This window comes from Panthera leo, chromosome D1 (genome assembly GCF_018350215.1).
Source record: "Panthera leo isolate Ple1 chromosome D1, P.leo_Ple1_pat1.1, whole genome shotgun sequence".
Classification (NCBI taxonomy): domain Eukaryota; kingdom Metazoa; phylum Chordata; class Mammalia; order Carnivora; family Felidae; genus Panthera; species Panthera leo.
Genome location: NC_056688.1, coordinates 114,131,392 through 114,154,636, shown reverse-complemented (window position 1 = coordinate 114,154,636; position 23,245 = coordinate 114,131,392). Strand labels below are relative to the sequence as shown.

Genomic DNA, 23,245 nt, shown 5'->3' with positions numbered 1-23,245 from the left:
GCCTGAGTCAGGGGTCCTTATCAAAGCTGAGGACCCCCACCCCCAGAAGCACAAGGGTCTGACTGGTGCTTAACTGCCACCTCCGGCTGCGAGGCAGCCAGCTCCTCGTGGAGAACCCCCCCCCCGCCCTCCCCACCGCCCCACCTGCAGGAACATACCTGAATTCCAAGTCTGACCTGGGGCCTGGGGCTGGGTGCAGGAAGAGCCCAGAACAAGACTCTAAATCCATCTGCCCTCTGACCAATGGAGCCAGCACTGGCTAGCCCAGCTCCTCCCGCCTGATTGCCCCAGGGGCCAAGCTCCTGTACTCCAGCTGTTTCCCCCACCTGGCAGGTGGCGCTGGAGGCACCTGCAAAGTGGAGGAGAGGGGAGCAGCGTCTACCCAACAGCCTTGCTGAACCCACGAAACTGGACCTGGGCTCAGGCAAGGGGGGGGGGCACTCTACCTCCATTCCTGCTCTGGGGACCCACAGCATCTGACACTCAAGAGCCCCCTTCACTGCGCCCCTACCCTGTTCTATCCCCAGCCCCTCTGAACACCCTAGCCTCTGCAGGCCCAATGCCTGTAACACCAACCAGGCAATGGGGCGGGGGAGGGGGGGGCAATAGGAGGGCAGGTGAGGGGGAGCCTCCAGCCGGCAGAGCCTCCTCCGCCACACCCCAGCTCCTGGCACACTTCTCCCACCTAGGCTTTGGTGCAGAGCCTGAGACAGGAGCAGAAGAGAAGGAGTGGAGAGGAGGGGGCGGGGAGGGACAGGGAGGTTCTGAGGCTCAGTTTGTGGCAAAGTTTTTTTTCTCCTTTTTCCCCCTTTTTCTTATGTAAAAAGTGCACAAAAGCTCGGCAGCCTCTTTGCAACGGTCAGCAGTGTTTCCTGGGGGAGGGAGGGGGCAGGGAGGGGACCCCAGGCCTGGCACCCCAGCTCGGGACTGAAGGTGGCCTCATATTGCTTAGAAACGGGTGTTTCAGTTTAAATACCAGACAGTAAAAATAGAGCTCCGAGGACCGCCCGCACTGTTGCCAAATCATTGCCAGAATGAACAGCTTAAATAAATAAAAAAATCGAAATATTTACTTCTCGATAAAAATCGCAGTAAAACCATTTACCTTTCTTTGCATTATATATAATATATATTTATAGTAGGCCCGGCTGCTGGCGGCCCAGACCAGGGGGCGGAGGGCAGCGGAGCGCCGGGCGCCGGGTCCCCGGCCGCCGTCAGGACACCTCGATGACCTCCACGCTGCCCGAGAAGCTGGCCTGCTTGCCCAGGGCGGCCAGCTCCTCGCCGCGCGCGCGCCCCTCCACCATGCCCTCCTCGAACTCCATCTGGCAGCTTCGGCGCTTGAATTGCGTCTCCGGGGCCGGCTCCTCAGGCCAGCCGGTCCGCGCGTCCCGGACCTCGGCCCGCGCCGCCTCTCGCCGCCGCAGGTCGCCGCCCCCCGCGCCCTGCGCGCCCGCCCGGCCAAACGGTGCGAACCGCGCGCCGCCGGCGCCCTGCGCCCCCTCCGGGCTGAAGCACCAGGGCCCGTCGGGCGACGGCGTGCCCGGAGAGTCGAGCGGCGGCGCCCAGCTCCCGGGGCCCACGGGCTGGCCGGGGCCGGGCAGCCCGGGTGCCGACAGGGCCGAGAGGCCGAGCCGCGGAGTCTGGCGGGAGGCATCGCCGAAGTTCAGGCCGAGGCCGTGCGCGGGGGAGCGCGCTGGGGAGCCGGCTGGAGGCCGCGGCCGCCGGCGGAGGCGCGGGCGCGACTCCGGCGCCGCGTCCGGGCTGTCGGGGCCCGGCGAGGGCAGGCCCAGCGCGCCCCCCGACGGGCTGTCCAGCTTGCAGAGCTTGGGGGCCTCCCCAGGGTCGGGGGGCCCGGGGTCGTCGGGCCGCCGGCTCGGGGCATACGCCGACTTGATGTCCAACGAGAAGGAGCGCTTCAGGCGGTTGGTGTCCTGGAGGCGGTCGGAGGACAGGTGCAGGCCACGAAGGCCCTGTTGCAGCGCGCTGGTGGCGGGGTTGGAGGAAGGCGCGGGGAGCTCCCCGCCCGCGCCGGGCGCGCCCTCCCTGACTGTGCTGGCCGCCGCGCTCCCGGTGGCAGCGCTCTCTGAGGTAGGTGGTGGCAGCGGCGGCAGTGGGGCCGCAGGGCCCGGGAGGGGCTCGGGGCTCCCTGGGTGGGACGCCCCGTCACCCTGCAGGGCGGCCAGCAGCTTCAGGCTGCGCTCATACTCCAGCAGCTGGCCCAGGAAGTTGAAGTTGGGCGAAATGGACGGGCGCCGGTCCTTCACGAACCTGCGGGAAGGAGAGCGGCTGTGTTGGCTCGGGGCTCCCTGCCAACCCGGACGGCCTCCCTGTCTCCCTCCGCTCCCCCTCCCCCACGCTGGGGGCGCGGCGCGGCCGAGGCGCCCGCTCGAGAGTGCTGGAGCCCCCCGCTCCGCCCCCCCCGCCCCCCCCCCGCTCGGGCCTCTCCCTCCCTCCGAGCCAGGGCCTTTCCGTTGCTGGCGGGGGGAGACGGGAGGGAAGAAAGACGGGGCTACCTGTAGGCGTCATCGGAGGACATGCCCATGGTCTTCATGATGTAAGCGATGGCGATGGTGGCAGAGCGGGAGATGCCGGCCAGACAGTGGACGATTACTTGGCAGCTGGACAGCTTGGCTCTATCTGGAGGCGGAGCCGTGGGGGCGGGGTCAGGCCTGGGGTCCCCAACCCAGGTGGGGGGGGGTGGGCCTCACCGGCCCTCCCCCTTTCCCCCCCCCCCCCCCGCCGCCAACAGCCCCAGCCCCACCTCAGGCCGGTGACCGGTGACCGCAAGCTCTTCCCTCCCGCCTCCTGCATGCTGTTCTCTGCGGGACTCCTGCCCCCACTGCCCGCCCGCCCCGCCCCCACCACGAGCACAGGCAGGAGAGCGCCCTCTCCTCCCTCCTCTTGGAGACTCCTACCCCCCTGGCCCCCCCACCACGAGCACAGGCTGGAGTGCGCCCGCTCCTCACCGATGCACTCGGTGGTCCCGCCCCCTGTCCCCGCCCCTGCCCCCCTACAAGCACAGGCAGGAGTGCGCCCGCCCCTCACGGTGCACTCGATGGCCCCGCCCCCTGCCCCCCCTACAAGCACAGGCAGGAGTGCACCCGCCCCTCACGGTGCACTCGATGGCCCCGCCCCCTGCCCCGCCCCCTGCCCCCCCTACAAGCACAGGCAGGAGTGCGCCCGCCCCTCACGATGCACTCGATGGCCCCGCCCCCTGCCCCCCCTACAAGCACAGGCAGGAGTGCACCCGCCCCTCACGGTGCACTCGATGGCCCCGCCCCCTACCCCCCCTACAAGCACAGGCAGGAGTGCGCCCGCCCCTCACGATGCACTCGATGGCCCCGCCCCCTGCCCCCCCTACAAGCACAGGCAGGAGTGCACCCGCCCCTCACGGTGCACTCGATGGCCCCGCCCCCTGTCCCCGCCCCTGCCCCCCTACAAGCACAGGCAGGAGTGCGCCCGCCCCTCACGGTGCACTCGATGGCCCCGCCCCCTGCCCCCCCTACAAGCACAGGCAGGAGTGCGCCCGCCCCTCACGGTGCACTCGATGGCCCCGCCCCCTGCCCCCCCTACAAGCACAGGCAGGAGTGCGCCTGCCCCTCACGGTGCACTCGATGGCCCCGCCCCCCCCCCCCCCCCCCCCCCCCCCCCCCCACCGAGCACGGGCAGCGGAGCGGCCGCCCCTCACCGATGAACTCGATGCACTTGTCCAGCCAGGGCAGCAGCTTTTCGCAGTAGTTGTCATTGATGGGAATGCGCATGAAGCGGCTCTCACAGATGAAGTCCGGCTTGGGGCAGGAGTTGCTGGCGTTGAGGACATAGCTTATTCCGTTCTGGGTCATCAGATCCTGGAGGGACAGGAGGACAGGTCAGACCACGGGGGTGCCGCCGGACCGGACTTCCGGGTCCTGGCAAGTCCCGGAGAGGGGAGCCTCTGCAAGCCCCGCCCACGGCCTGAGGTGGGTTGCCCGGGCGGTGGCTTTACCCTCTTCCCTCGTCACAGTTTTAAAACACGGGACTCTTTCAGTGCTGGCCGGGGGCCCAGTGACATCAGCAGTTTGGCATGTGGGCTCCGCCGCCTGAGGGGCTGGGAGCTGCTTCTCCACCCTTCTCTGCTCTGGTCCTGCCACAGCCCCCTTGGGTCTTCGCGCCCCCAACCCGTGCTTCTCCCGCACCTGGCCACCCATCCCCGCGTGGTCTGTCGGCTCCCTTCTTCCCCCAGACCAGCCCCGGAGCTGCTTCTGAGCTCCTGCCTCGTTCCCCGGCCAACGGCCAAAGCCCCAGCTGTGCACACACCTTGTTCAGGACATCTTTCTGAGAGCCCAGGTAGAGGTGAGGCAGGATGCGGGTCAGGCCCACACTGGGCACCGGCAGGCAGGGCTGGGAGAGGCTCATGGGCAGCAGGGCAGCAGGCTTGCCCTCACAGAGGCCGGGGAAGCAGGAGGAGAAGGTGGCAAAGCCCCCTGCAGGAGGAGGAGCGGAGGAGACGTGGGTCAGGCGGTCGGCTGGCTGGGGCACCCGAGCACCACTACTTCTCAGCCTCCCCCAGCCTGGACTCCCCCGCCCAGAGGGAGGCCCCTGGGTGGGCCTCTGGCCTGAGCACCCGGCCTCCGTGCTGGGTGCTGGAGGGCTGCTCTCACCAGGTGGAGGTGTGTGCTCCACACATATACAGGCCGCCCCTACGCCCACATTCCTCCTCAGGCTAATTAGCAGCTGGCCGCACTGAGGACGCCGCTGTGATGCCCGTAAATGTGGGGTCTGGGTGGTGAGCCAGTCTAGCACGTGCAGGACCCAGGCAGGGGTGCGTTCGGATGCCACGGAAGGCTCCTGCTGAGGGTGTGGTTCCTTCGTACCCGTGGCCTGGGGCCAGCCCCGGCCTTCCTGCCTCTCCCCCTGGGCTGATGCAATCCCTCCCTGGCTCTAGTTGGCCGGGAGCCCCAGACCAAGCTTGGGTGCCAGGACCAGGAGGCAAGGGCTTCTGAGGGGCCCTCCTCCCCCTGGGCATGACATCACCTACTGGAATCGGCACAGCCCGCGGGGCATCTGTGCTCTAGTTAGGGCTCCGTTCTGCCCAGAAGGCAGCACCAGAGGCTGGGCTGAGAGCTGGGAAGCCCAGGGGCTGTGTGCAAGCAGGGCACGCAAGCGGGCCCACGTTCTGCACGTGGCTGGCATGTGCCCTGCCGCCTTCCCCGCACATCCAAGCCCCAGGCCACAGGTCAGTGGAAGGAGCCCCTCCGCTGGCCTGAAAGACCCGAGGGGGCCTCCGGAGTACGTCTCTGAGTCCGTGAGTGACCGCGGGCAGAGCTCTCTCCGCCTCTGGCCTGCTTCCGCACCCTGCCTGCCACATGGCGTAGCTGTGAAGCTCAGAGGAGACAGTGACTGCGAAGAAACACTGAGAACACACCTGCCCACACCCGGTGTGATCGCCAGCACTCGGTGGGACGGCGTGAGACTGCACCCTGGGGCTAACCACACTTACGGGGACACAAGCCCTGTGGACGTTCTCTGCTCTCCGTGGACTGGTCCATTTCAGAATTCAACTGGACCGCGCTCTACCTCACTGCTCTGGAGGAGGCCGCGGAGTGAGGGGAGTTTGCAGGCGAAGAGACCCCCGTGCTCTTTCCGGGTCTGCAGCAACAGCTGGTGAGGGAGCCCTGGCTGATTTCCCAGGACAGAGATGCCTGGTGCCCTTGGCCTTCACCCGTAGCCCAGATCAGTGGCCAGTTTGTACGAACCTCCAACCAGAGTGCCTGCCATGTGTGCTCCCTGTGACCCCAGCGAAGGATTGACTGGGGGGGGGGCATGGTGATGGGGGGCCCCCAGGCTGGGGGGAGTGCAGGCACGAGCCTTGGAGGAGCTGTCCCGTCCCCGCGAGCCTGCTGGCCGGACAGGGAGAAGTGGGTGACCGTCAGCACCCATGACAACACAGCTCACAGGTGAAAGCTGGCCTGGGTTCTGGGGGAGGGCTGCTGTTCACCCTTCAGAGCCGGGGGCCCCTGGATGTTCCTGCTGGATGACGGTGCCCCCCACCCCAGGAGGGCAAGGTCTGCAGCATCTCTCTAACGGCTCATCTCTGCTATCTCTAGCCTCCCTTGCTCTCCACTCTCTGGGTGACATGGCCTAAGCTGAGGGGTGGGGGGGCTGCATTCCACCAGGAACGTCCTGCACAAAGGGGGGTCTCTGCACAGGCGCAGACTTACCAGACCTGACTGGGATTCCTCAAGTAAAGCCCCACAGGACTCACCCCCCACCCCCCACCCCCGCCACCAAACCAGAGCCAAGCCTCTGGTAGTGACCCCTACAAGCCCCCTATACACGTCAGGTGCAGCAGAGCTGGAGACGGGCCCCTCCAGTGATTTCAGCCGCCCCCCCCCCACCCCCCCACCCCGGCTCTGGGGCCGTCCTGGGTTGAATCCGTGGCAGCGGGCCTGGACCCTCTGCAGGTGCTGGCACTCTTGGCAGCCGGGAGGCGCCCCCATCCCCTAGGCGTCCCCAAGGGCACCTTCCTTCGGGAGGGATACCCGCCTCCCTCTGCCTCACGGCTTCCCAGCTGGCTGCGCCTCACAATGGAATCTCGGATTCGCACAAAAGCTCATGCCTAGTACGCACCAACTCCACCGACTCCGCGGGCACTCGGCCCCTGCCCCCGCCCGCAGCTCCCAATGCTCGGGCTCTCCTGCCCAGATGCGGGCGGTGCCCCCCACCCCCCGCAACCCCCGCGCGCCCCCCGCGGTCCCCGCGCCCCGGGCAGGGTCCCCACCCACCCATCCTCTCTCCGCGCACCCTCTGCGCAGGGGCCGCTCCCGCCGCGGTCTCCGGCCAGGGTCCGAGGGCGGCGCGCGCGGAGTCGGGCCGCGGGGGCGCACCGACCCGGCGCCGCGACATCACCAGCCCGCATTCCGCAGCAACGCGCACCGGGGCGAGGGCCGCCCGCCGCTTAAAGGGCCAGGCTCCCTTTCCCGTCCCCGCCCCGCCGGACGTCACCGCCGAGCTGCTGGGGGGAGGGGGCGGGGAGGGCAGCGGTCACAGCAGCCGGTTCCGGACCCCAGGGCGCCTGCCCCACCGCTCCACTCCTGCTTCCAAGAGCCTCCGCTGTCCCGGGAGAGAGATCTCCCTGCCCTCCAGCCGCGCCAACCTCTCAGCGCTCCTCAGCCCCACCCACGGAGGGGTGGGGTCCTCCTTTTCTGGCCTCTGCTGAGACCCCCTCTCCCCCTGTGATCTTGGTGATCCTGGAAAGTCACTTCCCCTTTTTGGCCGGGCCGCATCCCTCCTTCCCACTGAGCCTCGCCTTCCCGCCTTCCCGTTCTCACTGGCTCCGGGGCTGCTCTGGCCTCAGACTGTGGGCAAGGTGAGAAGGCCGTCCCCAAGTCTGGGTCCTGATTCGGTGTCACTTTGAGCCCTTCTCATACCATGGTGGGTCATAACTTCTACCTGGCTTGGCCCTCAGTGAAATGGGTGCAAATACTCTAACCTTGCAAGGGGCGGCAGCCCCAAGAGCTTAGCGAGCCAAGCGGGGCACAACCAGGTCCCAAGTGAGTGCTCCTGGCACGTTCCAGCCTAGGCCTGCCCCACTGCATGCTGGGTGAGGGGCCCCAGCCTCCAGAGGAGACCCACCATTAGAGGTTCTGGGCTTTCCTGGGCAGCCTGGGGGTAAGGGAGGGTGCTGCTCTAAGACCAGTTTCTCTGACTCCCAGAAAAGGGCCTGGTGGCTCCCGCTCCTGGCTGGAGAGTGTGCGCCTGCACACTGACATGTGTGCGTGAATGCGGGTGGGCACACACACACACACACACACACACACACACGTGCACGCTGGAGTTCCCAGCTGGGCCCTGGGAGAGCTCCCGTCCGCCCAGGCTACCCATTAAAAAGCCCAGAGCCTCTCTGTCCTCTCTATCTTCTTCCTACCCGCTCAGCCCCCACAGTGAACCCAGGGGACAGTGGTTGAATCAGAGTTTGCAATTCTGTGGCTTGTGGTTCCCAGAGCTCACACACATGCACACAAGTCCCACAGCCCACCCACACAAGTTTGGGATCACCAAGGTGGGATGCACACACACACACACACACACACACACACACACACACACACACGAGCAAATACAGATCACCAGCCTCCCGGGGCAGGCACCGATGTAGACACCCTCTGACCGTGTAGACCCAGACATGTGTAGAAGGCAGTGTGCACACCTGCACACGATGCTGACCCACCTGAACACCCTTCAGAATATAGTACTTCCTCCAAAAGGTCTGCCCTGAGCGGCCTGGCTCTAGCCTTCAGGTTACGTTGAAGGTCCATGCTGCCACTGGGCCCGTGCCAGAGGGCCAGCCCGGTGCCCTGGGACCACCCCATGGGGTGCCTGCATGTGAGGGCCACTCAGGGCAGACAGGCTGAATGTACATCCTGTTGGCTGTACACCCTCTCAGCCCTCTACGTCCTCCGTCCACCTGCCACAGCCCCTGGCAGGCAGAGGTCAGGGGCGGGAGCACCCACAAACGCCCCAGCCCCGGGCAGGGAGGGTGTGCATCCCTGGGACAGACCAGGTCAACCCAGCCCTGGGACCTGGGCCACCTCTGGGAGGTGGGTTCTACAGGAAGCGCCTCAGCCCCTGCCCACGGGGGGGAAGGCATCTTCAAGAACCACTTCGGAACGTGTGTGTGTGTGTGTGCGCGCACGTCGGGCACACCTACGTGTGTGCCTCCAGGCTGGCTGGGCTGCTTTTGGGGAACAGGAAGCCCTATAGGGACCCCTGGTGGACCCCAGGCAGAGTCATCGTCAAGTAGGCGTCCGTGTTGGCCGTGGTCTTCACAGGCACTCCCTGCCTGCGACCAGGGGTGCTCAGATTGGGGTTTGCGGAGGATGGGGCCCGTGTCTCCCTTCCCAGGCAGGTGGAGGGTCAGAGATCCCTTCCCTCCGCACCTGCTACAGCTGGCATTTAGGGCTTTCCTCTTGTCTACCTCTTCACCTGCTAGTGGTGGCGGGAGGCCCGTGTGCGAGGGGGTTCTGAAGCGTGGGGGTCCAGGGGAGGGGACAACGGAGCCTCAGAGAACTCCGGGGTTACTGAGAAGGCGCCCCTCCCAGCACTGCCCCTGTGGTCGCTGGTCTCTGGGCTTAGGAAAAAGAGCAGAGATGGATCCAGAACGCTGCCTCCCCGGACGCCTCCACCCAGCACAGCCAAGCTTAGAGTGGTGCCCCCCAGCCCCCTCACTTGGGTCTGTCCCTTGAGCTCACCTGTGAGGATGGCCACGCTGTCGAAGCAGCCGTCCAGCTTGCTGAGCAGGATGGAGAGGAAGCTGTCTGCAGCCAGCACGCTGGCGTCCCGTGTGCTCTGGTCATAGACTACCACATCCTGCGGCTCTGTGGCCTCCACCTGGGAGCCATGAGGGCAGAGGTCAGGGCACTGCTGGGCACCTGCCGGAGGCCCCCATCCCCGGCTGCCACCCACTGTGGCTTGTCAGGCACTGGCAGGGAGGGGCTTTGGCCACCTTGCTGCCTCGAGGGAAGGGCAGGCTCTGAGCCGCCCACTGCACAGCTCACACCTGGACAGGTAGCAACGCCCACAGCCGCACAGGCAGGCCCTCGGAGCAGGCAGAAACGGGGGCGCTTGTCCTAATGCCGTGTCCTCACGCACGGGCATCTGAGCTAAGGGAGCACTTATGGGTGTCCACTGGGGGCCACGTCCACGTAGAAGAGATGCAGGTGAATGTAACAGGGTCTTCAGGGGTACACACAGGTGCCCACAGGGACAGGGGTGCACGGACACCCTCAGGGCGACCGAGGCAAGGGGAAAACTGTCCCCAGGGTCCCCGGGAAGCACGTTTTGGGGCTTTTGCAGGTGGGATGCCTTTGGGCCTGGGCCCTTCTCCTCTTTCCCAGCCAGTGATGGGAAAAGGACTGCCACAAGAGCCACCTTGGATTCAGGAGGCAGCAGCTCGAAGTTGGGGTTCCGTGCCCTCCCCCCACCCCAAATGCCCTGCCTGGGGACCAGATGCTCAGCAGCTTCTGCTCAGAGTGGCTAATGCCCTGCCCCCCAAGCACACTCAGCCCTTAAGCCAGCTGAGCCGCCAACCCTAGGCTGGATGATGTCACCAGCAGCCAATGGGATTGCGCTCTGGCAGGGAGTCCTCGCTGGGGGTGATTAATCACCGGATTCCCCTCACTGAGGCTGCAGGGAGCTTGTTCTGGCCTTGGGGGGTGGGTGGGGGGACTCCCCACGAGCGGCTGTGCCACCTGGGTCCTCTCACATCCAGCTCTGCTGAGGCGGGGCCTGTGACCAAGACCCCTCCCGCAGCTCCAGGCCGCTGGGCATGCCACTCTCCACACTGGAGGTGCCTCTGCCTTCCCAGGTCACTGGGCCAGGGGTCCCTTCCAGGGCTGGACTCGATGCTCCTGGCTGACGGTGCCAGGACTGTCCACCGCAGGTGACCTGGGATGTTCTCGGGGGAGGGCCCAGAGAGAATTCTGGGTCATTCAAAACTCTAGAGGGGAAAGAACTGGGGGCTGGGGACAGGACCTCTCAGTGTGAGCCTCTTGGCCACCCCTCCTGTCTTCCTCTGACTTCTCATGGCCATCAGTACATGCCTCCCCAGCTGCCATCCTGGTCCACGGCCTCCCTGTGCCCCCCCACCCCCGGCCCGCCCCATGCCCCTGTGCAAGGTCACACCTAGCTCATCCATTCAGTGCCCCTCTGTGAGCCCTGGACTGGGCCCCAGGGACATGGCCCTGTCTTATGAGGGGAGACCTCTGCCAGGGGCGGAGGGCTGAGTGAGGACCCAGATAGGGCAGCAGGCTCTGGAAGGGAGGGGTGATGAATTGTATCTGGGGAGACGGTATCTGCAGAGGGCCTCCCTGGGGAGAGGCATTTGTGCACCCTAAGAGGAAGCTCAGGGAGGAGGTATGGGAGCCGCCTACAAGGCCCGAGGCTTGGAATGGCTTAGTACATTCTGGCCCTAGGAGCCCAGTTGGGGTTAGCTGAGAGCTCCTGTGTACCTGGCTGGCGAGTTCTGTCCTGGCCTCCGGAAGTGACGGGGGCCTGGGTGGGAAGGCAGTCAGCCCCAGGGACTGGGTGGCCCTGGGGGCAGTCGGGGGGGGGGGGAGGTGGCACCAGCCCCAGGGACTGGGTGGACGCAGCAGGGAGGGTGTCAGGTACCTGGCCGCGCACGGCTGGCTGGATGAGCTCTGCGATGGTCACCTTGCCCTGCTGCAGCCGTCGCTTCACCAGTTTGGAGCAGCAGATATTGACGGAGCTGAGCACGTGCCAGCTGTTGTACTCCACGAAAGAGCGGCTGTCGATGACCAGTGGCCCCCCAGGCCCGCCCCGCAGGAGGCTGGCTAGCTTCTTGGCATCCATCACCTTCCGAGGGAGCCGGTCCCCAGCCATGGTGGGGCAGTGGGCAGTGGGGAGGGGGTGGGCCCTGAAGGGAACAGAGGCTGCTCCGGTGGCCGGGGCTGTGGCTTAGAGTTCGGAGGGACCGGGCATGGTGCCAGACCTGCAGGGAGAGGCAAAGGGTCAGCAGTGCTGCAGGCCCCCAGGGTGGGTGCCTGGCCAGCTCCCTGGGCAGGGCCAGCCTCAGAGGGCCCGTGGGGAGACCCAGGGGGACCAGGGGGTTTGAGCCTGACATGTGCCCACAGAGGCCCTTCCTCTCTTGGGATAAACCAGCATCCCCTCTGGCTCTTCCACGGAAGTCAGGCCCCCTAACATCTTAGGTAAGCGGGGTGGAGTCTGTGACCCGCTGGGCTGAGAGTGTTTGTACGCGGTCCTACCCAGCACTGCACTGTCCAGGTCATGGGGACAGCTTCTAAGTGGGACACAGAAAGGCAGATGGGGGAACACAGAGGGAAGGATCTCAGGGCTTGGACTGGGCTGGCTGGCCAGGACGGGCCTGAGGACGCCTCCCCTGGGCCTTCGGGATCATGGACACTCACTGCTTCCAGAACACTTCATCCTGCCTTCAGGCTCTGTCATCCCATTGCGAGGATGCATACCCTCCCCGGCCTGCACATCTTCCTAATGTCCAGAACTCTGGGCAAGGCAGGGGTCCAGAACATGCTCCTTGCCCGGCATACCCTCCCTCTGTGGCCCCATGCTGCACAATCTCTCCATAAGCTGATAATCTGGCCCCGAGGAACGGGGGTGGCATTGGGGCTGCCTCCACAAATCCATGGGTTCCTGAGGCAGGTGCCAGGGCAGGTGCTGGAGGGGTCTTGGAGTGGAGGTGGGGCTCCTCTGCCACTGCCACTGTCCCAGTTCTGCAGAGCGAGCTTGAGTGTGTGCCATGTGGGGCCAGTGTCTGTCCCCTGCAGGAGTGCGCCACACGCTCATGGGATGGGGGTGGCAGCACGGGTGTGCTCCGGGCACAGTGAAGTCCTGAGGTCTAGAGGGACCCTTCTGGGGGCTGGGAGGTCCCAGGGTGGGGTGGATGGGTGGCACCTAAAGATGAAAGTCAAAGTAGGTGACCCATATGTGGGGACTCTCGGGGTGCGGGGACTCTCAGCACGGCCTCTAAGGGCCCTCGGCCTGAGGAGGAGGTAGGTGGGGATACAAGGACCCCAGATCTCGGGGCAGAGGCCCCTCTTGTGGGTTTGGTGCTAAGCCTCTGCCACATGCCTCCCATCCTCGTCCTGCCTGCGAGGCCCCATCTGCCGTGTCGCCTGCCAGGACCGGCCTCTCTCTAGGCCCACCGAGCCTCACAGCCTGCCAGGAGGCACACAGTGTGAGGATGATGAGTTTCCTTTGAAGGGGGGAAACCGAGGCTCAGGGGAGGGGTGGGACCAGTCGAAGGTCACACCAAGGACACTGGATAGAACCCAAGGCCTCCACCGTTGCCATTCAGTCAGGACCTTCCCTCTACCACAGCCCCACCCAGCTCGGACACAGGAGAGGCTGGGGCACAGACGTACCCTGGAGCTCAGAGAGGGGACCCCCTCAGCACGCCCCCAACCTGCAGCTGCAGCTGCTGCTGCGGCGGGGCCCCCTGAGGACACTTGTCATACTTCAGTGATGATGGCCCTGGGGACAACAGTGGCAGCTGCGGCCATTTCTGGACCACCCCCTCAGGTGAGCTCCCAGGCTGGTGTGGGTGGGAGACTTCACAGAGAAACAGGAGCACGGCAGGTGTAGACCGTGTCTGCTGGCCCAGAGGGAAGTGCCCGGGATGGCCCCGGTCAGCGGGCGGGGCCTTGGGATACCACTCACAGACACCCTGCTCCCCAGGCAGGCACCCGGGCTCCTCCACTGTGGGGGCAGGGCCTAGGGGTGCAGCTGGGGCTGCTGGTCATCCTGAGGGCCGTATGAAACCAGTTCAACAGCAAAAGGGCCCATCTGCCAAAAGGGGCGCCCCACCTGCTGAGGGGGGTCTTCACTTGCTGGCGGGGGCCTGTCTGCAAAGGGGGTTCCCACCTGCCCAGGGGGGCCCGTCTGAGGGGTGTCCCCACCTGGGTGATGAGGGGTCCCCAATTCGATTCCTGTATGAGGTGTTTTGAGAAGCTTCGGGACAGCTTGAGGGCCGTAGGACAGGCAGGGAGGCGGGCTCAGGATGAGAGGAGGGTGTGGAGGAGCTGAGCTGGGCTGCAGGACAGGGACCGGGGGCTGGAAGGGGGAGCCGCTGGGCTCCCAGGCCCAGTACCTGGTCTCAGCCCCAGCCCCTAGGGAACCCTCCAGCTCGGCCGTGAACTGCTCTAGTATTGTTATTTGCAGCCGAGGGGGACCCATTAGCAAGTTAGCACCTCCGTCGTTGCCATGGCAACCACGGAGGTGCCAGGCAACGCTGGTCCTGCGGCACAGCTACAGAGCAGGCTGGCTCTGCAGAACGGCAGGGCCCGCTCCTTGCTTCCTGCAGGTGCCCAGGAGCTGGGGCCTGGGATGACCGGGGGCCGGGTCCCTACGAGTCCCAAAGCCCCGGGGTGACACTCCTCCAGGCCCTCCCCTCTCTGCTCCACGGGGTCCTAACCTTTCTTGCCAAGGGCACCCACGGAGCACCTCACTCCTGCCTCCAGGAAGCCTTCAAGGGGCCACGGTCTGGCCCAAGTGCACCTCCTGCCAGACCTCTCAGGGCCTCCTCGGGGCTAAAGCTCCTGGGGGCAGACCCTCCCCTGTCGTGCTATGGATCCGAGCCCAGAACTCCAGTCGGGGGTGGAGAAAGCTTAGGACAGCTTGAGCAGGTAAGTGGGGCTATAATGGGCCAGGTGGGCACAGGGAAAACAGATATTGCAGGCTCTTGGGCCTCCCCAGTTTCAAGCACCCGCCCCAGGTACAGCCCAGACTCCACTCTTGGGAACTGAGGGGAGACAGCAGCCATCACCTGCTATTCCAGAGGCTGGGTGCCAGTGGGAGGGGGGCACGGCCCCCTAGACCCCCGTCAAAGGGCTCCTTGCTTAGGACACTTAGCAATTCTCAGTCCAAAGGCAGGAGGCCCCTCCCCACCTGGCTGGGCACCGCCTAGGAGGCCGCAGGCAGCCCCCTTCCTCTGAAAGGTCAGGTACACAGCGCGGCCTGGCTTCTGTGCTGCGTGTCCACTGCCGCGTGAGTCGGAACGTGCCCCCTTGCACACTGTCCGCACAGTGCTCACCTCTTTCCCACAACCCACTCCACCCCCTCATGCAATCGCTCACACGCAGATGTGTGTGCACATGCACGCGGTCACCGGTGCGCCCTCTGTGTGCCAAATCCCCTGAAACCCCAGAAGCCAGCTCCAAGATCTTGTCACATTGTTGGCTCCCAGGGCCTCCACGGGGCACCCTCTTGTCCCTGAGCAAGAGACACGTGTGGCCAGAAGACCCCCAACAGAAGGCATCTTCGCCAGGGTACCTTCTGCTCAGCACCTAGTGACGGGGAACTCACTACCTCCGGAGACCACCGTCAGGACTGTCTGCCACGGGTGGCCCGTGGCTCTCGCTCGGAGTGGTATTTCCAACTCAAGTGGTGCCTGGCACACATAGGCAGGCCCTAGGGAAGAGCTGGCAGCGGGGGCACCCACAATGCTGATGTGTCCAGCTCACTGTGACCAGGGGCACCTCTGGAGGCAGAAACTGAGAGGCCAGGAGAGGGACTGGTAGGGGGCTCACACCAGCTCAGCTCATTTACCCCCATCTGTTCTCATCAGGGATCCCCAAATGCTCTCACCCGCCCCCCCCCCCCCTCCCCGAGGTGAATGCAATGGGACCCAAGCTGGCCTTTACTCTGCCCGGGAGGAGCCAATGGCAAGGCCAAGCAGAGCCAAGTTGGTCTGGGGAGGCTGTGTGCCTGGGAGACGGTGGGGTGGGGGCCCTGCACCCCCAGGTCATAGGAGTCTGGGCAGAGCCTGGGGTGGGAGGTCCCAGCACGTCGGTCCTTGAGAGGGCATGTTCGGGACCCTACAAATCGAGCTTCCTCTGTTCCTTCCTGGCTTGTTCTAGTCCTACTGATCTGCAGGACTTCTGGTCACTGTGCCCCATGCCACACACCTGGGCCATCCCGGGGCACCCACCAGTCACTGCCTGGACGGGTTCAGGCAGAGGTGGCCTCAGCCCGTGCAGTCCTCGTGGTCAGAGTCTGACCCACGTTCCTCTTGCTATGGGTTTGGCTCTGCTTCCTCTCCTGTCTGCACCCACTGGCTCTCATGGCCCCTTGGGCTCTCTGTCCACTGGAAACATCTGGACCAGCTGGTCAGCCTCAGCTGGAGAGGAGGGGATTCCGGGTAGGGACCCGGAGCAGAGGATCACTTCAAGCATCTCTCTGCATCTGTATGCATGGAACCCCCTGTTCCTGGAGGCAGCCTCTGGGGCACAGGAGCCTTCCCAAGGGCCCAGGGCAGCAGGGGACTAGAAGCCACCCAGCAACTCTCCTGGGGCCCTCGTTGCCTGCAGCGGGAGGTATTCAGTCAGACTTCAGGACTGACTCCCAGCTCCTGGTCACATGATCTGCCCTACCTAGGCAGGTGCTTATTAAGCTTCTGGGGAATGAATTCATGGGACATCTGTCCTCCCTGAGCAGGGTGGGGACACTGCATGCTACACTCATTCTCTGAGCTGCCCTAGAAGCAAGAAGGTCTGAGGGAGGCAGCGGGGAGTGATGGACCCTCAGACCTCCGCTCAGACCCCCAGGGCATGAAGCTGCTCCCCTGGCCTGCAGCACCCCCACCTCCACCCCAAGCGGCACCCCTGTGGACACTGCATTAGATCTGGCCACCTCCCTCCTCCACCCCGCGGGATCTGCGACCCCCCCCCCCGAACCCCCAATCGCTGCAGCACCCAGGACCCCCCCCCCAACCCCCCCAGCCCAGGGCAGAAGCTAGTACGAGCTTGCAGCAGGAACTCAGGAGGCAAATTCTCCCAGTAGGGGTGACCTGGTGGGGGCTGGGCACATCCTCAGCCCATCATCGCCTCCTCTGCTCCGGGCCAGACTGTTAGGTACCCCTCCCCACCAAGGTGGGCAGATAGGCTGAGGGAGGCTGGTTGCACTCAGCCTGGCAGTGCCAGCCCCTCCCCCAGCACCCGCTGCTGCCTCTGCAGCAGGCGGGCGGATGGTCTTTATTCTGCAGAGGCCAGCTGAGCACCCTGGGGTGTGGGTACCCGTGGCGGCCTGGCCAGAGAGGGGACACGGATCTGCAGCCCCTCCCCGCCGAACACGGAATGGGCCCTTTCCAGAGCCTCTCCACAGGCCAGGACCCTCGGCTCCTTTGGTCAAGGCCTGCATCGCCAGCCCGCGGGGGCAGGGACGACCTTCTCCAATTTGGGGCCTCCATGGCGGGGTGGGGGTTAGGGAGTCTGGGGTTCTCGCAGACGTCCGTACAGATCCACGCTGGGTCACAAATGGCCCAGGTCCCGGGTCCTTATTGCGTGCTCCCCCCTACCCCCCAAATAAGAAGGAATTTCGAGGAGAAAGGCGGCGAAGCCGGAGGAGGGAGGGGTGGGCCAGTGTGGACCGGGCCAGGGTCCACCGGGGGCTGGGGGAGGCGGGGGAAGGGCCTCCCGGGCGGGCCAGTGGCGTCCCCGCGAGCCTGGCCGCTCACCTCCGGGCCGCCTCCTCCTCCCGGGCGCCCGCCGGGTGCTGCCGCCCCAGCGCTCCAGACGCAGCGCCCCCCCCCCCCCCCACCCCGGGCCCCCTGCCCGCGCCCCGCGCGTCCGCGCTCGGCGCCCCCGCTCACCTCGCCGTCGCTCGTGTCCGGGGCGCACGGGGACCCGCGCCCGCTCAGCGCGCCCGCTCGGCCGCGCCGCCCATGGGCCCGGCGGGGGCCCGCGCAGCCGGGGCAGGGGCCGGGGGAGCGCGCGGGCCGCGTCGCCGTCGCCGCCGTCGCCGCCGCCGCCGCGGGGAGCGCTCGCTCGGGCCGGGGCGCGCGCACTGCGGACGGGCACGCGCGCTCGCGGCGCGCATCCCACCCCCCGGGCTCGGCGGGCGCGGCCGGTGCGGCTCCGGCGCGGCTCGGGCTCCGGCGTCCGGGCGGGGGGCGCGGAGCCGGCTGGGCCGCCGCGCTCGGCCGCGAGTGACAGGCCCGGGGCGGAGGGCGGGGCCGCCGGCGGGGATGAGGTCATGCCGAGCGAAAAAGGCCCTGACGTCACCTGCAGCCAATCAGCGCGCGCGGCTCGGGGGCAGGTGACGTCAGCCGGAGCCCGGCCGCGGGTGCAGATCAGAGGCGGCGGCCGCGGGGGGCGGGGGGCCGGGCTGGCCGCCGCCCTCCGCCCTCTGCCCTCCGCCCCCCCGCCCGGCACCGGCTCTTAAAGGGGCCGTGTGGCGTCCCCTCCGTGCTGCCAGGGACCCCCCCCCCCCCAACCAACCTTCAGGGAGCCTTCCTAGCCCCGGCGCCCGGCCCCAGCACGCGGGGACCCCCGGCCTCGCGCCGCTCACCGCCGAGGAGGGGCCGGATGAACGGATCGTGGCTCGAGGGTCTTCACCCGCCGTGGCCCGGCCGGAGCTGGCGCCGCCTCCCCAGCCCCGCAGCCTTTGTTCGCGCGGGGCCTACGGGCCCCGAGACCCTCGCGGTCCCGGGCGGCGAGGGCGCTGCGCAAGCTAGGCCCGCGAGCACTTTACCTGCGGCACTGACGCCGACCCTCTCCAGCACCCCTGGAGGTGGGAACCTGGGTTTCCACTTTACTCGGGAGCAAATTGGAAGCTCGGAGGCGAGACGGTTTGTCTCAGGTCACACGTCTCATGAACTCTGGGGAGGGTGTCCCCAGTGCAGTGCTGTCCCCCAGGCCCCGCCGATCACTCCAGCCCCTGACGCTTCCGGTGAAAAGCCACCCCCAAACAGTGCTTATCGGGGTCCACCCTGACAATGTGTGTTCTCCCCCAGCCCCCAGTCAAGGCTGTCGAGGGTCTGCCCCCAGGCGACTTGAGGCCCGGACGCTGGGAGTCCAGAGCGGGAACAAACATAGGTAATTACACCTTGAGCAGGGTTGGGCCGGAAACAAACAGGGGTCAGAGACACACGGGCGGTGGGCAGCCTGGAGGCCACCCCAGGAGGTGGTCTGGAGGCTGGGGAGGCATCCGTGGTGCAGAAGGGACCCCTCCCTACCCCCCGGGCAGGAAAGACCTGGATGGTCCCTAGACCTGGAGGAGGTCAGGGAGCTGGAGGCAGGAGAGCCGGGAGAAGATATGCACCCACACACCTACTGATTACTGAGCACCTTCTCCAGCCGGGCCCTGTGTGGGGCACTGGGATGTTAGCTCTGAGAAAGACGACAAAGACCCCTGCCGTGAGCTGACACTGACGGGAGCCTTTGAAGGTAATTTATTTTTTGGTGGGAGGTGTGACCAGACAGCTCAGATGTTTCTAAAACCCCTTCTGGCCGATGGAGAGTGAGGTGATCTTTCCTGTAGCCTGAGGCGCCCACCCTTGGCAGGTCTCCCAGGGCCACCTAGGGGCTCTGAGAGGGGCTTTGGCCCCCAGGGAGTGCAGCACCTTCCCAAGGAGGGAGAGAGCTAGGAGGTGGCTCTCAGCCATCCTTGGTTGAAGAAGGGTCACAAAAAATGTGCCAGGCACAACTAGCCTGTCTTGTCCTGGGCCAGGATGGGCACTCTGGACCGCAGAGCTCTGTGTGGGAGTGCAGGAGGGCATCGGGTAGCAGGTGGGTCCTGGGCAGGGCTCTGGAGGGTCCCCCCTTCTGACCCTCAGTTCTCCCAAGCAGGCTGAGCCACCTACAGCCTCAGGGCTTTGCACAGAGTAGGTGTGTAGTAAGTGCGTGGGGCCTCCTTTCTTGCTGGCCTGAAGAATGTCAGGGTAGTTGTGTGTATATGTGGTGCATGGCGGGCGCAGGGAGGGGGGGGTGGGGGGGTGGGGAGGGGAGAGGATGTGTTCCTGGCACAGAGCCAACACCGAGGATAAACAGTCAACTGGGCCTGTCCTGGAAGGGAGCACTGGTAACCTGGGGGCTATCTGGGGCTGGGGCTGGGGCAGGGGCTGGGACTGGATTGAGGTCTTTCCTCTTTCCGTGATCTGCTAGCCAGAGGCAGACCCTGAGCTCCTGGGAATGCCCAGCCCAGATGCATGGCCGGGACAGTGGTGGGTGGGGGCTTCCCTGGGACCCTGCTATGTTTGGGTTCACTCCATGTCTGAAGAGTGGGGAGGCTGAGCCCCAGGAGGGGACAGGGGGATTCAGGCTGAGCCCAGATGGGGCCAGGTGGCTGGAGGGAGCACATGAGGCCCTTGGGGAGGGAGCACAGAGAGAGCCAGAAGGGCCTGGGAGCGGCAGGAGTTGGGGTTTGTTGGTCTTTAGATCGAGGAGTTGGGTTTGCTCCCTGGCCAGGGGGGAAGGTGTTCAAGTGGGCTCCTCTTCTGCCCACCCGGGATGTGGTCAGCACTTGCACGTGGCCTGGGAGTGCCCATGGCCCCAAAGAACTCTGGCTGTGCCCTGGGCAGCTCCTAGCTAGGCCTGAGCAGGTGGCAGTAAATTGAGGGGCGGGCGATGATGTCCTCACTTCCTTCTGGAAGCTGTAGATGAGTGGGTGGGGTTGGCGTGCAGCTTTCTGGGGCTGGACCTGGCCAGGGAAGTATGTATGGGCCATGATTATTCTCCAGTTCTGTCATTTCTGGTGCAAAGGAGCACTTAAAACCTGGAGTTTTGCAACAAGGAGGCAGAGGTTTAGGGAGGCACTGCGAGTTTCCCAGGCCGCTAGCTCTGCCCTAGGTTCTTTCCAGCCCCGTGCTGGATTCTGTCCGCGCCCCCTAGGCCCCCTCGGAGGGCCAGCGGCCTGGGCGCGGAGACTCATGCCCTAACGAGATGCGCAGGGGCAGGGGCGGCTGGGGGAGGGGGCTGCGGTGGGCCCGGGCGCTGGGCGGTGCGTGGAAGGAAGTGGGGTTCCCGGCTCCCCAGCCAGGGGTCGCCTTGTGAGGCCGGGCCAGGTCCAAGCCCGCTGCCCGCTGGGCCCGGGCTCCCCGCGGGTGATCGCGGCGGGCCACGCGGGCCCGGGCCCCCAGCGGTGGAGCGGGACCCGGCTCAGGGCAGCGTCGGGGTCGGGTCGGTCCCCCGCCTGGAGGACGGCGCGCCGGGTCGGGCTGACGCGGGCGGTCCGTGCGCGCCCCCTGCCGCCCGCCTGCGCCCGACCAGAGAGGACGCGCGGGGTGGACTTTCCTTCCTGCGTCCTCGCCACACAGAAAGAAAAACGGGGTCCACTTTTTTTTTTTTTTTTTTTTTTGCCGATTTGCAGCTCGGCGTTTCAGCCAAAGACACACAATAAACGTGTAGCCGTGGCATTGTTTTCCCCACAACCAGATTTTTTTTTTTTTTTAAGTCAAGGCATTGTTAACAATAAAATGCGTATCCCGGTTGTCCAAGCAGGTGGGCTTGGACCTAGAGCTTTCCGGTCGCCCCAGGAAGCTCCCCCGCCCTCCCAGCCTCTAACCTAGCGCCCTCACCTTCTGACCCAGCGCTCGGTGAACCTGGACGAGGTTCACCATAACCAGGTGATAAACGTCTGTGTGGTGTTGCATTTGATGGACGCGCGGTGATATTTGGACCAAGTTTCTATATTTATGTGATAGATTATTTCCATAGTTTGATTATTACAACCAGTGCAGGGAGCAGCATCCTTCTGTGTGTTTTTCATAACACATTTCAGATTATTTTCTTTCCTGGTTTTTAATTATGATGTAAAAAAAACAAAACAAAACAAAAACAAAACCCTGCCAAACACGTGTAATGACAGAACAGACACCTGTTTTTAGCTCTGGACCCAACCATGTCAGCAGGTCTCTGTGTTTGCTTCAGGCTGGAAGAACCACATCGGGGTCCTGGTGGGAGGCAGGCGCTGAATGGGGGACGTCTTCTCGGTTCTGGCTTTATCATTTCATGGCACGTATAAGTCCTGCATACAGCAGATAGTATTATCTTGTGCGCTTTTCAATATTTCTGTATGAGCATCATGGCACAACATTTCTCCTTCAATTTGCTTTTTTTGTTTTGCACGCGCCAGCCTGTTTATCCTTGTTGAGGCGGGTGCCCCCGTCCACCCGTTTTAGCTGCTGTGTGTGTAGGTTTGCACTGGAGGAACAGACCGGTTCCATTGCCATTACTCTACTGATGGACATTTAGCTCGTTTGCAAGTTTTTCTCCACGCAGCTGTGTTGCAACGAACATTCTGGTGGTTGTCTCCTCGCACCCCGTAGCCAGCTGTGTCAGCACGACCTGGGACTGTGTGGGAAGTGCACACTCTCAGCCCCCACCCAAGCCTGCTAAGCCAGACTCTCTGTTTTAACAAGTTCAGGAGATTCGTACGCACGTTCAAGCTTTTGGCTTTCTTTTTTGTATCATTTTATTTAATTTTTAAAATGATACAGTAAAATTGACTCGACTTTTTTTTTTTTATTGTGGCAAGATATGCATGATATATAAGTTGCTGCCTTAACCATTTTTAAGTGTTCAGTTCAGGGGCATTAAGTACGTGCCCATCGTGCACTCACCACAACCATCCGTCTCCAGAACTTACTCATCTTTCCCAACTGAAACTCAATCCCCATTAAACAATAAACCCCATTGTCCCTGCCCCGGCCCCTGGCACCCGCCATGCTTCTCTCTCTCTCTACGAATTTGACTTCTCCAGGGAACTTGTGTGAGTGGCACCCTGTGGTATTTGTCCTTTGTATCTGCCTCATGTTACTCAACATCATGTCCTTGGAGCTCATCCATAGGTAGCAGGTGTCGGAATTGCCTTTCTTTTTAAGGCCGAATAATCTTCCATGGTGTGGACAGATGACGTTTTGTGTATCCCTTCGTCTGCCGGTGGATGCTGGGCTGTCCCCGTCCTTCGTGTACTGTGAATAACACTGCTGTGAACAGTCTCTGTGAACAGAGACCCTGCTGTGCACTCTTTTGGGTGTGTACGTGGAAGTAGAATTATCAGATCACATGACATTTGCGTGTGTACCTTTTGAGGAACCACCAAACTGTTCTCCACGGCAGCTGTACTGTTGTAAATTACCAACAACGCACCAGTGTTCCAACTTTTCGACATCTCAACAAAATTGACACTTTTGGGTTTTGACACCTATGTAGATTCGTGTGCCGTCATCATAATCAATACGGAGCAGCTCTGTCACCCTAAGAATGTCTCCCGTGCTATTTCTTTATGGTGACATACTCCTTTCAGCCTTATCCCTTGGCAACCACTGGTCCGTGCCCATCAGTGTGGTTTAGTTTTTCTGAGGACATGAGAGGAGCGGAATCCCACAGTACGTAAGCTTTAGAGACTGTGTTGTCTTTGACGTTCATCCCGGTTGTTGGTGTATCAATAGCTTGTTCCTTTTTGCTGCTGGGAAGGATTTGATGGCACATTTAGAACACAGTGTACCCAGTCACTTGCTGAAGGACATCTGGATCGTTTTCAATTTTTTAGACATCATGAATAAAGCCATTAGAAACATTCCCGTGCAGGGTTTTGTGTTAATGTAAGTTTTCATGTCTCCAGAGTAAATACCCTGGAGTATGACCATGGGTCACACGGTGGATATATGTTTAACTTATAAGACTACCATTTGCACATTTACCTTTGAGAGACACTGTCTCAGGGCTCTTGGGCCAGATTTCTCTGAGGTGTGTGCCCAGAAGTGGGGTTGTCAGGTTACAGGATACACCTGCCTTTAGCGTCCTGGAAGTTACTAAATTGCTCTCAAGGTGTGGATATAATAATCACCCCACCAGTGAGTTATGGAAGCTCCAGTTTTTATAATCCTTGTCAACATTTGGTGTTTTAATTGTAGCTGCATTGAATTGATAGGTTAATTTGGAGGAGAGCACTATAGGCTCTTCTCATCCATGTACGTGTATTTAGTTTT

The 23,245-nt window shown here is 63.7% G+C and overlaps 1 protein-coding gene and 1 long non-coding RNA gene across 3 annotated transcripts in view; one reads left to right on the top strand and one right to left on the bottom strand.

Annotated features, from left to right (window-relative positions):
• Positions 1 to 145: 145 nt before the first annotated feature.
• DUSP8 (dual specificity phosphatase 8) lies at positions 146 to 17,173 on the bottom strand. Its single transcript, XM_042904707.1, has 7 exons — positions 17,126 to 17,173; positions 11,152 to 11,491; positions 9,234 to 9,372; positions 4,300 to 4,466; positions 3,692 to 3,851; positions 2,517 to 2,640; positions 146 to 2,271 (listed from the first exon to the last, which is right to left on the bottom strand). The coding sequence occupies exons 2-7, from the start codon at positions 11,380 to 11,382 to the stop codon at positions 1,215 to 1,217; spliced, it is 1,878 nt and encodes a 625-aa protein (XP_042760641.1). The 5' UTR covers positions 11,383 to 11,491; positions 17,126 to 17,173; the 3' UTR covers positions 146 to 1,214.
• Positions 17,174 to 17,648: 475 nt separating this feature from the next.
• Positions 17,649 to 23,245, top strand: part of LOC122199560 — a 118,280-nt gene continuing 112,683 nt past the window's right edge. For both annotated transcript variants that reach the window (XR_006193562.1, XR_006193561.1), the window contains exons 1-2: positions 17,649 to 18,045; positions 18,269 to 18,350. This is a non-coding gene — a long non-coding RNA (uncharacterized LOC122199560). The remainder of the gene's footprint in view (positions 18,046 to 18,268; positions 18,351 to 23,245) is intronic.

What these genes read in the sequence shown, in the direction of transcription:
- DUSP8 (XM_042904707.1), bottom strand. Translation starts at nt 11,382, where the DNA reads ATGGCTGGGGACCGGCTCCCTCGGAAGGTGATGGATGCCAAGAAGCTA. An exon ending in CAGCGTGGCCATCCTCACAG is followed by an intron (nt 4,467 to 9,233) that starts GTGAGCTCAAGG and finishes CTCCTCCTGCAG; the next exon opens with GGGGCTTTGCCACCTTCTCC. An exon ending in TCCTCCGATGACGCCTACAG is followed by an intron (nt 2,272 to 2,516) that starts GTAGCCCCGTCT and finishes TCCTTCCCGCAG; the next exon opens with GTTCGTGAAGGACCGGCGCC.